The 17,347-nt window shown below is 34.2% G+C and overlaps 1 protein-coding gene and 1 non-coding gene across 2 annotated transcripts; both read left to right on the top strand.

Moving 5' to 3' along the window:
- Positions 1-2,711: 2,711 nt before the first annotated feature.
- On the top strand, positions 2,712-2,782 carry TRNAG-GCC (transfer RNA glycine (anticodon GCC)). Its single transcript has one exon. It is a non-coding gene; the product is annotated as a tRNA-Gly (tRNA).
- Positions 2,783-4,863: 2,081 nt separating this feature from the next.
- On the top strand, positions 4,864-15,184 carry LOC143552443 (lon protease homolog, mitochondrial-like). The gene is made up of 20 exons (XM_077042690.1): positions 4,864-5,168; positions 5,266-5,331; positions 6,251-6,433; positions 6,534-6,599; positions 6,935-6,976; positions 7,095-7,217; positions 7,811-7,909; positions 7,980-8,045; positions 8,146-8,232; positions 8,354-8,393; positions 8,496-8,667; positions 8,914-9,038; positions 9,175-9,305; positions 10,274-10,378; positions 10,465-10,578; positions 10,659-10,826; positions 11,522-11,623; positions 11,759-11,896; positions 12,357-12,839; positions 14,864-15,184. Exons 1-20 carry the CDS (start codon positions 4,893-4,895, stop codon positions 15,035-15,037), a joined length of 2,760 nt encoding a protein of 919 aa, XP_076898805.1. The 5' UTR covers positions 4,864-4,892; the 3' UTR covers positions 15,038-15,184.
- The last annotated feature ends 2,163 nt before the right edge of the window (positions 15,185-17,347 follow it).

Raw genomic sequence — 17,347 nt, 5'->3', positions numbered from 1 at the left:
TTGTTTTATAATTTTTTAAATATTTTTTTAGAGGTTTTTTTGTAGTACAAAATGGTTCTCAAAGTTCTCAATTTGCCAATGGTTCTCTTAGGATCATTACCATATATATATATATATATATATTCAAGAGTACTTTACCATGAAGAAGAGATGATAAATTCAATTATTTACCTAATATATTAAAACAACATAATTTTGTCAACATGTCCTTCACCTAGGTTGTTCACATAGGCTTCCATGTCATCAACGTTCCATAAATCTAATTTCCACATATTCACAATAAAATTTTAATCAAGACTTTTATATTTTTGTAACTTATTAATGTAATTATGATATTAATTATTCTAATTATTGTTAGAATTAAAAAAACTTATTAAATTTATTAGGTTTAAATTGTTCATCATTTCTTCTTTAAAAGGCACATGTTTCGTTCAAAAATCATAACGCTCTCCATCGTTTGTAACCAGATTCTTCGCCTCATCTATAACTGACATTTTTTGTTTCAAAAGGTTTTAGAACGAAAACTCTACACGGATGAAAATATAAGTTAAAACCTGGTATGTATTTGTAAGCATAGTTTTCAAATAATATTACAAAATCTGTTACTAATGTGTTTTTTTTTTATTTTTTTCAAGTATCATGGTTCATTTATGTTATATTATTCCTTATTTACTGAATTATTTATTTATAAAGTATTTTCTTTTTATGTTATAGACATAGTTTAGCATCTTTTGTAATATCTGCTGATAAAACACTTATGTCAAATATTTGTGTTGATTGAATATGTTTTTTACATTTTATATTGTTTCTTGATATGTTTTTCACCCGTATACAACACGGGTTATTATCCTAGTAAAGTATTAATTGAAAATGAAATGTTTAGTTTGTTTTATAAGACATGTTGGTTAAAGTCTATTTATCATCATAAATTTAATTAACATTTTAATAGCCTACTTTTTTCAGTTAAATTTTATCATGTCATTTTTATCGTGGATTTCAATAATCTATTTTTTTAATTACTTTTCAGTGACCGTTTAGGGTGTGGAGTGAATTTCAGAAGGTAGCTTGAATCCAATTATTTAGAACTACGTAGTTTTATATTAACTTAAGCAAATACAGTGTATTTGAAAAGTTTCGCATGTAAGCTTAAATGTGTGACCGCCTATATACACTTTCTTATCTTTGAACACATAGAACAGATCCATTTTCTTCTACGAGACTAGAATCAAGTTCAACATATTAAACTTATCATTTTTCTTTGACAAGAGGAAGGCATTCAATTCAATGGAGATTTAAAGAACAATAACTGCATTGGTAAGTCTTGCACTCAAAAACAATCAACATACCATTATTATCTCCCTTATTTACTTCTCTACTTATGGTTTAGGACTTTAGGTTATCAAAACCGTAAGCCATTTCATTTCAAAACGTTATCCTTTCTTATCTCAATGTAATCTTCATGTTAAATATTTTACTAGACGGATGCCCGCACGATGCAGCGGGTGTTTGAGTGCGGGCCTTATTAATCACGTAGCAATTATGAGTGTTCATGGTTCGGTTTAAAACATTGAAACCATTTAAACAAGCCATCGGTTTGGTTTAACGGCTAGGTTTTTTTACTTTCGGTCGGTTGGCTGGCTTCAAAATTTTCAAATTGTAGCGAACAATTTGATTCGTGTTTTATATCCGAAATCGACCATTTGAAACCAAACCATACTGTAAACGTTGAATGCGTTTTAATTTTTTATTACATTGTATTAGATATGCTTTGTTATTTATAGCTAGGTGCATGCGCGATGCAGCGAAGTATGTACGCAAACATGACATCGAACGCGTAATCGGTGTTATCGTTTCAGTAAGTGCGTGACTTCACAATAGTACGCGCGTAACCTGGCGATAGTATGCTCGTAATGCGGAAGTGGAAGCTTAACCGATGTTAGTAAGCATGTCACACAACGACTGTATACGCGTAATCAGGTGTCAGTGCACATGTAATGCTACATTGAACGTGTCTTGGCCCGCAACCTGTCCTGCCTAACACGAAGTTCGTTATGACTTGACCCCTTTCGACTTGAACCAGTCCCGACCCAAACCAAATTAATCTTTTTTGTATCGACCCATTCCAACCTTAACCTTTTAGACCCATGACCGGAATGGCCGAACCCGCCCAACCCGTTTGCCGGTCCTTAACAGTAATCTATCATGTTTCTAGATTCCAACGTCTATTTATTGGGTTTTGTTACACTTACACCTTTCTGACAACATGTTTGGATAATAAGAATATTTGAAGACGTTGAATGAAGGTTACGATTTTTGGGAGGCATATAGATTAGTCTTAGTTTAGTCTTGGTGTCTCGGCTGCTTCTACCCTTTTTGCTTGTCTTTCTTTCTTTCTTTCTTGGTGCCACTAAAAGGGAACTTGACCCTTAGTATATTGGTGCGTTACAAGGTGCTTTCTCGCTTGGAGGTTGAGAGTTCAAGTCCCGTGGTAAACGTTTGTGTAGCATTGTTAGAAGTATATTAGATTGCGGTTTTTAAAAAATAAATGAAAACTAAGTGATCTAATTAAAAAATTAGTAAGGTGCATGGTTGTGTCAAAAGTTAGATAGCCGTATGAAGCGGTAAATTTTCTACATTTTCGTTCTCTTTTTGTTACAGCCGCTGGTTTCACATTAAATAAAGAAATAATATAGCAACATCAAAACAATATAGCACCAGTGGTCTAGTGGTAGAATAGTACCCTGCCACGGTACAGACCCGGGTTCGATTTCCGGCTGGTGCATGTCTTTTTGTATCAACAAAAAAATAATTATACTGCTATTTATTGAAACAGTTATTCAAAGGAAAACTGATATTTGTAGAAACAGTTTTCAATAGATAAGGAAAAAGTCAAAAAACTATGTTATTTCATGTTGACTTCTAAGATTTGGGCTGACAAGATCAACAAAGTTTTTGCTGCCATCGTCCAATCAAAACCATCACCGCTTCGTTGGCCACCATCGTTGACCACAACCACCACAGCCGTTCATAACCATCGACCATCCCTCGTCGTTGATCACGCTTTTAGGTTTTTAGTCTCCTAAGAAGTAAGAGCATTCACACTCCATCCCTCATCCCCATCCTCATTCTTATAAGTTATAATTTAAACCACCCCCCCCCCCCCAAAAAAAAAAAAAGAAAAAACCATGTTCTAAATTTATTTATCATTTTTTATAAACCTCTTTGCATTTCATTCCTCACATCTCTCCCTATTTAACTAAATGATATTTTTTTACTTCTTTTTCAATTATTTTTCTCGTACTTTCATTCACATACACTCGCATTAACAATAAAAGAATGGATATGGGGATGAAAAGCACCCCTTAATTATGATTTCACATGAATACGTATTAGAGGATAAGTACATAAGGTTACTGTCACCATTGGCACTAGGGTATGAATGTATGACCATTAGCTAGCATTTGTTTTGAAAATGTTGCGTACAAAAATAATATGCATCTTTTTTAAACTAATAATAAGTCAAGAACCGGCTAAAAATTAACTTAATTGAAAAGGGATCTAAGCACCATTTATTGAAACAAAACATTTGTTTAATATTCACCTTCCCATTTCATCCAAAAACTGATACAATGATTTAAAAATGATAAGCCACAAAGTCTTGATATACTAAAGCAGTCATCCACTCATGGCTTTATTCGACATACATCATTGCTAACATCCTTGTTCTTGATTACCTGAAAATATTTCGAAACAACATTAGCAAATGCTGATGCATAACGCAATCAAACAAAACATTTTATGAACAATAAAACACTCTTCACTTGTCCAGATGTAAATGATAGCCTGTACATTCGGTGAGACTTTCTCTCCCTAATTGTGCAACCATTTATACGCACTAGGTTACTAAGACGTGGGTTTACGTATGTCTACAACTAGATTCGTTGCTAACTGGTTACCATGTCTCATCTGCAATACATATATGAACTGGATCCAACTAAATGTGTACTAATTGTTTGAGTGATGTCCCGTCAAACTTTCTTACAAGACAAATGCTTTTAAGTACCATTCAAACTATTATGTTAAAGACACTTTCAGGATTTTAAAATAAAGTTAAATACGTTCACGTTTTGAAAGAGTAAATTGTATTCAGTTTTTGAAAGAATAAAGCGCTTCATCATTGCAAATGAGCTTTTAAATCATTTCCTTACCGGTAAACTGAATATGTTTTTCAACCTATATTTACATCATAGGATTGTATCAATTACCCAGATCATGATAGGATCTAGTTTATAACCTTTACCGGGCCGGGCTTTAAATCATAAAACTTTAGAAGGTATAGTTTTGAAAGTCCAAACAATAATTAACACATAGTTTGATTTATGTGTTAAAACATTTTAAACATCAAACTATTCTTTTTCACAGTTTTTATGAGTCATCAATAGCGCTAAGACTCTCAGTCTACCTGTATGATTAGATCTATCTTTGATTGAAGACGTTTCTTAAATATGAAGAAACATTTGTGCTCTATCAAATCTTTAGAAAACTATTTTGTATTAGTTTAAACATCTTGGGTTTAACTATACCCTTACATACGACTATAAGTTAAATTATTGATATAAGGTTTTAATTACAACAACTAACTCTCAATCATTTTAACCGTCAAGTAAAACACTCGTTATCGTTTCTCGTTGACCAACCTAACTAGATTTCGAGAGTACCATCGAAATAATAATAATAATAATAATAATAATAATATAACTAAAGTAACCAACATCTTGAACTAAGTAGGGTTTATGGTGGGCTTTAGTCAAACCATTGAATCCTCTACACTTTCTTGTTCCTCAAGTCCTTCAACAGTCATCTTCTTCATCAACCAATCCACACAAACCCTAATGTTGAAGGCTCTAAGGTCTTCAATCTGCTTACACCAGCCTCGTTTCACAACACACTCACACGCCACTTCACGCCATGGAATCAAATTAAACTCGCCGTTGCACGGCGTGCTGCGAGCTGTTCTAGGGTTTCAAAACCCTAGGTTTGCTCACCGAGTGTTCTTCTGCTCGGACTCGAGTGATAAGTCCGGTGCGGATGCTGTGTCTGCTGTTGAAGAAGCTGAATCGGCAGCTATTGTTCCTACTGCTATCAAAAAACCAGATGATTTTCTCACGGTTATTATATTATTAATTAATTTTGTATAGAGTTCTAATTTTGTGATTAATTTGTTTAATAAAAGCTAAATGCTGTTCTAAATTTTAGTATTTGCAGGTGTTGGCATTGCCATTGCCACATAGACCTTTGTTTCCTGGATTTTATATGCCAATATATGTCAAGGTATAACCTAACACAATAGTTTCTGTTATCGTTTTACAACTTACATAACACGATATATTTGTTGTCGTTATACAAATTCAATGACACAATAGTTTATGTTGTCATTTTCATAGTTATCAAAAGCCCTCGCGTCTTGCGTACAGGGCCATTTTCTAGGCGAGGTCCAATATATGCGCTTCTAGTTCCTAGGCCTTCGCTTCTTGAAGTCGATGACACCTCTATTGGTATTGATGATGGACCAAGAACAATGATTATTCGAGCATTTACTATTTATTACTTTTGAACTTTTGGTTTTCATATTTTGAACATTTTGGTATTCAAGTTTCGGAAATTTGAGGCTTGACTCTTTTGGAACTTTTGGTAGTAATTAGATGATATTAAATGTTAGATAATAGTTTATGTTTGTTTTATATGAAAATATTTTTTTTATTTAAGTGCGTCTTTTTTTCTTAGGCCCTTACTATTTTTACGCCTTGCGCCTAGGCCCCGGGCGAGGTCTATGCCTTGAGTGTGCCTAGCGCCTTTGATAGCTATGGTCATTTTGCAACTTATATAACACAATAGTTTTTGTTATCATTTTACAACTTATGTCAAGGTACAAAATAACTCAATAGAAAGCCCTTTGGATTCTTCTCAACTGGTTACGCTTTTATTCTAGTTGTAAAAGCAAGTGACATATCAGTTTTCTTTCTTCATGCTATTTACAGGTTGTTGCTTGATAATTAGTTATGTTTCTTTGTTTTCAAGTCAGAATGTCAGATTATAGGTCTATGATATGTTTAAGGATGCTAATTCTAATGGGATTTGATTAGTTTTACTTATAACTAAAGTTATGATAACATTAACTACTTTTATCTCCTTTAGAAGCAATTTATGTTCTTTATTGTGTTGTTTTAACATTTACTTATACTCTATGAAGGATCCTAAACTGCTAGCAGCATTGGTAGAAAGCCGGAAACGACAGGCTCCTTATGCTGGTGCATTTCTTGTAAAAGATGAACCGGGATCTGAGACCACCAGTTCAGATGCAGAGAAAAACATATATGAGCTCAAGGGCAAAGATTTGCTTAACCGACTCCATGAAGTTGGTACACTGGCTCAGGTACTTATGATCCTATTGTTGTTAATTGTGGCAGTAGTGAATTTGTTATGCTTGTATATGTTATGTATGCTCATGGTCAATTTTTGATTTTTCTAAATAGATAACGAGTATTCAAGGAGATCAAGTTGTTCTTATTGGTCATAGACGCCTTCGGATAACAGAGATGGTGAGTGAAAGCTTTCTTTTTGTATGTTTTCAGTTACATGCTGAGGTGGCAAAGATCGGCGGGATGTGTGATGGGTTAAACTGGGTTAGGCTGAACCAATTGATACTGTTTTGTTCATATTTCTAAAAAGATTTGTAAATAAGTAATGTCTTAATTGTGATGATAAAACGATATTATTAGTTTATTACAATTATAATCAAAGTCTTTGAATAAAGCACTCATGGAATTGCCATCTATAGTTAGAAGCATCAAGGTATACTATTTGAAGATATATTTTACATTTTATCTCATTTTGATATTTTGTTTTGGGACTTGAATTATTGCATCTTTTACAGGTTAGTGACGATCCTCTTACAGTCAAAGTGGATCATCTGAAGGTATCATCTACTCTTATACTAAAATATATGGATATGCAATAAGTAAATTATGTATCTACTTTCATCGACACTCTTTGATCATATGCTACTTATATTCTGATATGTTTTTGTATTCTAGGATTCACCATACAACAAGGATGATGATGTCATCAAGGCAACATCATTTGAGGTCATCACAACCCTTAGAGATGTTTTGAAGACAAGTTCTCTATGGAGGGATCATGTTCAAACCTACAATCAGGTTTAGCTTTTTTTAGTTACACTAGATATAGATGTGGAGTTTTGCTTTTACTTTTGTAAAGTTGTGGGAAGTATTATACATTTATACTCATTGATTCACTGTTTTTGCTATCATGCAACAATCTTACAAAACAAAAATGAAGTATACATTAAAATTTGGGAAGTTTTATATAGATCACTGTATGATTACATCCACAAGTTAGAAAATATATGAGCATTTGATGCTTTATCTAGATCAGTGTTTTATTACATCAACTTTAATTTTATAGTCCTTTCCTCTTATAATAGACGAGCGTGCGTCGGTGATACATTAATGTACAAAAGTCTGCACTTCACATACTTTATAAAATAGTTTGAACTAAAAGTAACTCAAGTTAGAGCCTTACCAATTTGTTATATTTGCTTATTTATTTTACAATGCTCAAGTCAGAGATTTAATTCCACTATTATTTATGCATCTGCTTATGGTCAGATAACGTGTGCTTAGCTGGAAGACTGTTATATTTTGCATCCGCCTTTTCAGTTAACAGATTTTTGAACTAAATTGTTCTTTTTTCATTGCATTATTGGATGAACTGCTTTTGTTTTCTGCAGCATATTGGTGACTTTAATTATCCAAGATTAGCAGACTTTGGTGCTGCAATATCTGGTTCCAACAAATTACAATGCCAGCAAGTGCTTGAAGAGTTAGACGTAAGTCACAGTAATGTTTCAAATGAATGCTTGCTATCCTCTCTCCTTTTTAACAATATTTTCAATTTAGGTGTATAAACGATTGAGACTCAGTCTTGAACTATTAAAGAAAGAAATGGAGATACATAAGATTCAGGTAAGTACTGATAACATCTTATTATATGTAATTCTCCTAAGTAATAATCTTTGTTCTTAGTACCATTTCAATATACTTGGTTTTTTACTTTTTTAATAAGGAATCCATTGCAAAAGCTATTGAAGAGAAAATAAGTACTGAACAACGTCGTTACTTATTAAACGAGCAGTATAAGGCTATCAAAAAGGTAACCTTTACAACCAGTTCTAGTTATATTAATCTCTTACATTCTTATTCAAAATTTTCATTATGGTATGAAATTATGAATCATTTCTTAATTTAATATGTTGCATGCTATCATATTACAGGAATTAGGGCTTGAAACTGATGATAAAACAGCACTCACAGGTAGTTTCACTCTATTTCAGATCTTTATAACTTGATAAACTTCTTCTTTTTAGTGATGCTTTTGTTTATATGATTCGACAATCTTTTTGTTTTTTGGTGCAGATAAATTCAGGGATAGAATTGATCCAAACAAGGATAAAATCCCGCCTCATGTTCTGCAAGTTATTGAAGAAGAACTGAAGAAACTGCAACTTTTGGAAGCCAGTTCAAGTGAATTTAATGTTACACGCAACTATCTTGATTGGTTGACTGCTTTACCCTGGGGTAATTATAGGTATGTCCATATCTTTTGAATTTGATCAGTATAGTTATTATACAAAAACAATTCTTATTTATTCTGTGAAGTTTTAAAGTTATAAAATGCTTATTATACAAAAAAATAATTATTCTTGATGAAATGAAGTTTTAAGAATTTTACCTTGCACCACACCACCATGCTGCATTTTGTATTTTGCTAGATAGAACATAGCTTTGGTAGTTTGGTGATTCTGATATTAATTTTTTTAATAACTTACTTTAGTGATGAAAACTTTGATGTCCTACGGGCTCAACAAGTTCTTGATGAGGATCATTATGGGTTGAGTGATGTTAAGGAAAGGATACTTGAATTTATTGCTGTGGGAAAACTCAGAGGAACATCACAAGGTTAGTTTATTTTCATGTTAATTTTTCTAATTGTGACATGTAAGTTGGTTGTTATAGACATAGGTTTATCTTAGATTTTTTCTACTGTATGATCTTGAAATACAAGAGGGTTGATACAAGACGTACATTGTTGCAGGAAAAATTATTTGTCTTTCTGGTCCTCCTGGAGTGGGTAAAACTAGCATTGGTCGGTCAATTGCACGCGCTCTTAACAGAAACTTTTATCGGTTTTCTGTTGGTGGATTGTCCGATGTTGCTGAAATTAAGGTAAAGAAAGTGTATTAAGCCATCTTGTACTCGTATCTATTAGCTAGGGGTGTGCATGTAACTGAAATAACGAAAGTGTAACCAGAATAACCGATGTAAGTCTGTAACTGAACTGAAATAAGCGAACCTAATAAAAAAACTGAAGTTTGGTTGTTTGTTAAAAAACCAATTTTTTTGTTTGTGTGCTATCAACCAAAAATCAGAAAAACTGAACTGAACTAGAGATACCGATTTTAAATAACTCAAAAGAAATTAAGAAATGATGTAGTTGTAGCACAAAATTTTAGGTTCAAACGTAAAATAATCAATTAATCATTTATTAACCAAAATAATATATGCCCAAATACATTTTTTAGGCCATTTTTTTGGGCCCAATATTTTCAAGTCCAAATGGTAAAACAAAAAAATCCCAGCCAAACTGAAAAACTTGTTTTAAGTAATTGTTAAGAAATTAATAAATGGTGCAGCTAAAAAGTTTTAGGTTCAAACATGTAATAATCAAAAACAATTAGGCCCAAATTTCAAGCCCAAATCAATAATTTGTCTCATTTTTTTTAGTCCAATATTTTCAAGTCCAAATGGTAAAACCGAAACTGAAACCAAATGGTTTTCAAAAACCAAAAGAAACCGAATTTTCGGTTTTTGGTCCGTTTAAGCCCAAAACCATCCCACATACGCTTTCTTTGTCTATTGTTTTTCTTAATCGGGTTTTTTTTTTTTTTTTTTTTTGGGGGGGGTGGTTATGGAAATTGGGTCACTTTTAGTGTGTGCTTGGTTGACCCACAAACATGTTTTTCGTCTATTGCGTTTTCAACTTTTAACCATAGGGATTTTGTGTTGGTTAACATGTAAATAACAATATAATCTATATATTTGGGTAAAATGAGGTGCATATGCAATAAAAAATGGGCTACATTTGAACCAATTCCAATATTATTATCTTTGTATAAACATCTAAACTATTACAGGGACATCGTCGGACCTACATAGGCGCAATGCCCGGGAAAATGGTGCAGTGTCTGAAAAGTGTGGGAACTGCAAATCCTCTTGTTCTTATCGATGAGATTGATAAGGTATAAATTAATTTAATAATATCACATTTAATAATTGCATTTGGAAATACCTTTTATTTATATAGTTTTTATTTATCATCTCTCAGTTGGGAAGAGGACATGCAGGTGATCCTGCAAGTGCAATGTTGGAGCTCCTTGATCCAGAGCAAAATGCTAATTTCTTAGATCACTATCTTGATGTTCCAATTGACTTGTCAAAGGTCAGTGACAATGTGGTTCTGTTAAATATGTATAATTTTTATTAGCAAATGTGTTGAATGATACCGAATGTGTGGTGCAGGTTTTGTTTGTATGTACAGCAAATGTGATAGAAACGATACCAGGCCCACTTTTGGACAGAATGGAGATAATTCCCATTGCTGGTTATATTACTGATGAAAAAATGCATATTGCTAGAGATTATTTAGAAAAGAACACTCGTGAAGCGTGTGGTGTCAAGCCCGAGCAGGTCTCTCTCTGTCTTTTCTATTTAGGAAAGATGGCAGTTAACTAGTTACTTGCTAGTCAGATTAACCTTTTATTAGTGGATACAAAGTGATTCCCATCAATCCCCTTGATATATATGAACATAAGATGTGGCAACCTGTAATAATATACATGTATTTTGATTTGTTATTTTATCTAAAAAGTAACAATGTGTACTGTACACAGGCAACTGTACATAGTTTTATTATATTCGCTCTAGTGTGAACAAATGTAGGATATCATAGTTTTAAGCTAAAATTTTAGGGAAACCATGTTTTATTGTCCTATTATTTTATTCTAGATGAACAGAAAGTGTCCTATTTTTTAAGTTTGCTTTTACGCAAGTATATATCAGTGCTAACGTTATGTCCTAATGGAAGAAACATATTCTATGCGCAACTTAAAGTGGAAAATCAGAACATTGTTGATTTTTGTTTGCTCCATGATAGTAGATTATGATAGAATAACATTTGCATTTGCATTTGGATTTTTTGTCTATATAAGAACGATTTATGTTGTCATCTAGAAAGGTTGAAGGATATCGTTTTTTCAGACATTGCAGATTTGTAGCTAAAACAAAACTTCTCTCTAGTATGTGTTGACAGAACACCTAGTAATATGTACTAAAGCTTGCAGTGTTAAAGTGTGATTATGATCGAGTTGTTTTGACATTTTCAGGTTGACTTGACGGATGCAGCTCTTCTTTCTTTGATTGAAAATTACTGCAGAGAAGCAGGGGTTCGTAGTCTTCAAAAGCAAATTGAGAAAATCTACCGCAAGGTTTGCTAACTTCATAACTAATTATTTTATTCTGGCATTTACTTGACGCTTTCTGTATTTTTACTTTTTTTTATCAGGATTAAAACCCTAACTTTTAATTGTATTTGCGTGCCTTTTCTGCATTTTTTTTTGTAGATTGCTTTGCATTTAGTTCGACAAGGTGCACAAAATGAACCTTCAGGTTCAGAAAGTGAGTCAACTCAGGACGCAACTGAGTCCAAGGAGATTGAAGAAGCTGAAGTTGTTGAGACAAATGTCTCAACTGATGTAAAGGTAAATCAACTGATGAATCTTGGTGCTAGGGGTGTGAACGAGCCGAGTCGAGCCTATTTATAGAGCTTGACTCTGCTCGTGAGTAGTTTTTCAAGCTTGAGCTTGGCTTGTTTATTAAATTAATTTATGTACATCTATAATCATAATTAATTATATTAACCACAATGACTAACTATAAATAATATAAATTTAGTTACTTTTATTATAAACTTATATATAATAATCATAAATATATATATATTTAATATATTGAGTAAAATTATGCTCATAATGCTCGTTTAGGCTCGCAAGCCAGCTCGGGCTCAAGAAGTGAAGCTCGGGCTAGTATGTTAAACAAGTATATTTAGGCTCTAGTGCATTTAGCGAGCCGATCTGAGCGACTTGGCTTGTTGACTCTCTTACTTATGGCTAAACATAATTTCTAAAATTCTCACTTTTTATATATCTTGCTCATTCACAGGATAATGAACCAACTGAAAAAGTGTTGGTTGATGAGAAAAACCTTGCAGATTATGTTGGAAAGCCTGTTTTCCATGCGGAACGCATGTACGACCAGACACCATTAGGAGTTGTAATGGGCCTTGCTTGGACCGCAATGGGTGGGTCCACTTTATACATAGAAACCACACAGGTTGAACAAGGTGAAGGGAAAGGGGCCCTTCATCTAACGGGTCAGCTCGGTGATGTCATGAAGGAAAGTGCCCAAATTGCCCACACTGTTGCCCGAGCAATATTGGCTGTAAAAGATCATGATAACCTATTTTTTGCAAATTCCAAGGTTCATTTACATGTGCCTGCTGGTGCTACACCGAAAGATGGGCCGAGTGCCGGTTGTACCATGATTACTTCTTTGCTTTCACTTGCAATGAATAAGCATGTTAAGAAAGACCTAGCAATGACTGGGGAAGTGACCCTAACGGGTCGGGTTCTTCCAATTGGTGGGGTATGTGTTCTGAACCTGGTTATACGTTTTTTGCTGTTTAGTTAGTTAAGTAGTTAACTGGATTCATAAAATATAACACGAGAATTTGTAGTTTTCTTGGGTCAAGAATTTGGCTGGACTAAATGGTGGCAATTAGGGCTGTAAACGAGCCAAGCTGGTCAAGTAGGCTTGGGGTTTGACTTTTTTAATTTATGTGCGCTTGAGCTTGGCTTGTTTCGAGCTCTATATCTAAAGCTCAAGTTCAGCTCAGGTCGTGCTTGTGAGTATTTTTACAAGCTCGAGCTCGGGCTTAGCTTGTTCATTATTTCTTAATAAATTTACATAAATTTGTAATTTTTTATGTATTTTTTTTACTAATTTATATATAAGATAATGTATGTTAGCTAGTTTTATCATAGTTTTGTATATAATAAATATTATATAATATAAATTAATATATTAAATAAGATATATATAAAAAATAGATTTATTTAAGCTTGCGAGCCAGCTCGATCTTGATGAGTGAAGCTTAGGCTCAGGTTATTTATTTATTTATTAATTAATTTGCGTAAATTTATTATTATTTTTATATCTTTTTACCAATTTGTTTGTATAATAATATATATTTCTTTAGTTATATTTAGTATAATTTTGTACACTATAATAATTATTAAATAAATGTATATTAGAATATATTAAATAAAAACTATATAAATAATAGGCTCGTATAGTTTCGTGAGCCAACTTGAGCTCAATAAATGAAGCTCGGGCTTGGGCTTGTTTATGAAATTAGCTTGTTTAAGCGTTGCTTGGTTCGAGCTTAGCGAACCGATCTCGGTTAGTCACAAGGGGCTTGGCTCGTTTCTGTTTCTAGTGGCATTTTGACTGACGTACTTATGAATGTGTCAATATGGGATTAGCTATAAAGGAAAAGGGGCAAACTGGTTTAAAAAGCTGCCTAAGTTCAATTTTCAATGAATGCGACTTATTTTGTTATTTGAAGATTTAGCTTGTTATTCTAATAATATTGTTTTTGTAGTCATAATCCCCCACTTATGGCCTAGTGATAGGAGCCTTGGGTTCTCCCGTGGAAACTCAAGTTCGATTCTCACTTGTGTCACTTTTGGGTGGATATTGGCAATGAAGAATTTGAGCTAGGCCTTGTGCAAAGGTTGTCAGTTCGATCCTTGAGCCCATCCGGGTTTTCGTCCCACAGCGTGTTATGCTAGAGAGTTATGCTCTTGTGGTGGCACAATGACTGTCAAGTGGCGGTCGGTTGTATGGTTTCTCGGGGGAACGCTCTAGTCGTGGGCTCGGTTAAGACAACATAGTTTGGCCAGAGTAGGGCATTGGGACTCTCCAAATTTGGAGAGTGCGGTAGCCTAAATACATAAAAGTGACCGTTCTAATAAAAGTTATCTCCCAACTTTTATGTATTGGCCCATAATAATCCCAACTTTAAAAATCGCTACCAACGGTCCCAACTTTCAACTATTTTAGTCTCAATGAACCTCCGCTTAAAAACACTTAACACCGTTTAGTTTTTTTCTGAGTTTCAAAAGATGTGTTAGGGCTTATGATCGGAGGAACAATACGAGGCGACTGATGCAAAACTTATCTTGAAACGGTGATCCAAGCGACGAAACAATGTTTCAATTCGGGTGTTTGAATTTCCAATTAACAAAAATCAAGTCATTTGAATCATCGTTTCGAGATAAGTTTTACATCAGTCGACTTGTATCGTTCCTCCGATCAAAAGCCCTAACACATCGTTTTGAAACTTGGAAAAAACTAAACGGCGTTAAGTGTTTTTTAACGAGGTCCATTGAGACAAAAATAGTTGAAAGTTGGGACCGTTGATAGTGATTTTTTAAAGTTGGGATTACTATCGGCCAATACATAAAAGTTGGGATTATTTATTTCCAATTTTCATATTTTAAAAAATTCAACAAAAAAGATGTTAACGACTCAACTCGAACCCATTTGGCTCATTATCTGACTGACCCATAAAACCATTTTAAAAATTATTTTTTGTGCAAATGTAGGTGAAGGAGAAGACCATAGCTGCAAGACGAAGCGGAGTGAAAACCATAATATTTCCTTTAGCTAACAAAAGAGACTTTGATGAGCTGGCACCTAATGTTAAGGAAGGCCTTGATGTGCACTTTGTAGATGACTACAATCAAATATTTGATTTGGCTTTTGAATCTGAAAAATAAAAGCCATTATTTTGGTACCAAATTTCATATCACTGCGGGTGACACTAACAGGTTTGTTCAAATTTTACGTTATGATATATCATCATGACAAGATTTTGCATACAATTGTTGTTTTTTAGTTAATTTCAACTATTTTCAGTCACATTAAAAAAAACATTGTAACATGCGTGGTAGCATTCAATGAGGTTGCTTAATAATGTTGATACAATGAGTTTAAATTCATTAAGTTTCGGTTTTTGGTCCGTAAGTTCGCATTCTTTCTACATAAAACTAAGTGTGTGTGTATATATATTTTAAATCTGTCCTTTTTAATGTGGTGTAGTGGTAGGGAGTTTGGGTTTCTAAATGGAGACCTAAGTTTAGTTTCCACTTACAACACTTTGAAGGGGAGATGGGTGGCTCAATAAAGGAAGACTGGGATCATAGTTCGGATTGAATGAATTGAAATATGAAGATAACTAATTTGGTGATTTTTAATCAAAATAAAGGATTGCATGTGTGTTAATTAGTTAGAAATTAGAATTGAAATTTAATCAGGAGATGAAAGAAATACTCAAATTAAAGCCACAAAGTTGTCGATCAACAAATTGGAAAATGGGTAAAGTGGTGGCCATACGTGATTTAAGTGTGCACATGCATACTGGCGTACGCAAAATTTGAAAGATGGTGTTATAAAGTGATTGGTACTTAACTTGCAAAAACGAAAAGTTCTTATATGGGGCATTACAATCGACAAGTAGGAATGTGATATTAAATAGCAGGAGAGACAAGGGTCTCGATGAGGACTATCCCTTTTTTGATGGTAAACCAATTCATGTAGTAGGCACGTCCTAACAGTTTGGTGACGACCGCAATCTGATATAGTTTTGTTGTGCCTTAGCAAACAGTTTTTCGTTTGTAACGTAATAGGTAATGGGGATCCACTTATCTTGTATAGTTTGGTGGGATTGTGGGGGTTCTGAACATGGATAGAGTTGATCAAAAAAACCGGTTCCTGGAACCGAACCGGTGGACCCGAACCGGTTCCTACCCGTTTTTGGTAGGAACCGGACCCTATCTGATTCAACCCGATGATCCGTGACCGGTTCTTGCAATTCTGAGTGGGGGCGGGTAGGAACCGGAACCGAACCGGAACCGGTTAGGCACCGGTTCTATCCGGAACCGGTTAGGAACCGGTTCTAGCCGTTGGATCGATTAAGCCGTTGGAAATCGTTTTTTTGGCCGTTTTTTGACCGTTGGGGTCAAAAATAGCCGTTTTTTGGCTCTCCCAAGCACCCCACTACTAGTATAAATAGGTATTTGGTGTCATGGGTTCATCACAACACTCAAAACGCAAACCCGAACGCAAAAAAATACAAAAAAAACGCTATTACAACGTTTTGAGTTCTCTAATCTCTTGTTTTCTCTTCTTCTATATTCATATTTGTTGTTATGGCTGCCTCACAATCATCGGTTGGTCAAGGTTCCAACGCCGAACCAAGTTTCGTTCGTATTGTACCTCATAATCGTAATCAAGAGATTTGGTGCAATTGGGATTTGGTTGAATTGAGTGACCATTCATTGAAGGCTCGGTGCAAGTTTTGTGGGGTTTATTTAAACCCACTTTCGAATTCAAATTTGAAGAAACACATCGAAAAACCGTATTGCAAGGCGTTGAAAAAGAACGTCGATTCGCAACAAACGCAAATGGATAGTGAAGGCGGAATATTTACATACCAAATTGATCGAGTTCAAGATCGTATGGCGAAGTTTGTGATTCAAGAAGCTTTGCCGTTTAGCCACTTCGACAACCCTCGCTTAACCGCCATGATTCGAGATACGCTTCAACCACAATACACTCACGTAAGTCGTCATACTCTTAAACGTTATTGTTTAAAATTGTGGAAGAAGGCCAAAGAGGTACTAATTGCATATTTTGAAAATATAAATACGGGAATAAACTTAACTAGTGATGTTTGGTCGGCTCCACATGGTCTACCCGAATCTTATCTTTGTGTCACCGCTCATTGGGTAGACCCGTTATCGTGGGAAATGATGAAACGCACCATTGCTTTCGAACTCTTTGAGTATCCACATACGGGAGATAATTTGTTTGAAATTTTAGATTATGTTATAAAACTTATAAACTAGAAAATAAAATATTTTCAATGGCATTTGATAACGCGTCGAATAATACATCGGCGGTTGATAAATTAAAATTAAAATATACGCCGATTTGCAATGGTGTATTTTTTCACTCAAGGTGTGTTGCACATATCATTAATTTAATCGTGCAAGACGGACTTGCTTCGGATGAGGTTACATCGGTTA

The sequence above is a fragment of the Bidens hawaiensis genome, unplaced genomic scaffold, assembly GCF_021521415.1.
Source record: "Bidens hawaiensis isolate Kalapana, Puna unplaced genomic scaffold, B.hawaiensis_p1.1 tig00000055_1, whole genome shotgun sequence".
Lineage (NCBI taxonomy): Eukaryota > Viridiplantae > Streptophyta > Magnoliopsida > Asterales > Asteraceae > Bidens > Bidens hawaiensis.
The sequence above is the reverse complement of the archived record's forward strand: the minus strand, read 5'-3'. Positions and strand labels throughout refer to the sequence as shown.

Coding starts and splice junctions, on each gene's coding strand:
- LOC143552443 (XM_077042690.1), top strand. CDS start 4,893: ATGTTGAAGGCTCTAAGGTCTTCAATCTGCTTACACCAGCCTCGTTTC. Junction 7,910..7,979: donor AAGTGCTTGAAGAGTTAGAC/GTAAGTCACAGT, acceptor TTTTCAATTTAG/GTGTATAAACGATTGAGACT. Junction 10,579..10,658: donor TTCCAATTGACTTGTCAAAG/GTCAGTGACAAT, acceptor TGTGTGGTGCAG/GTTTTGTTTGTATGTACAGC.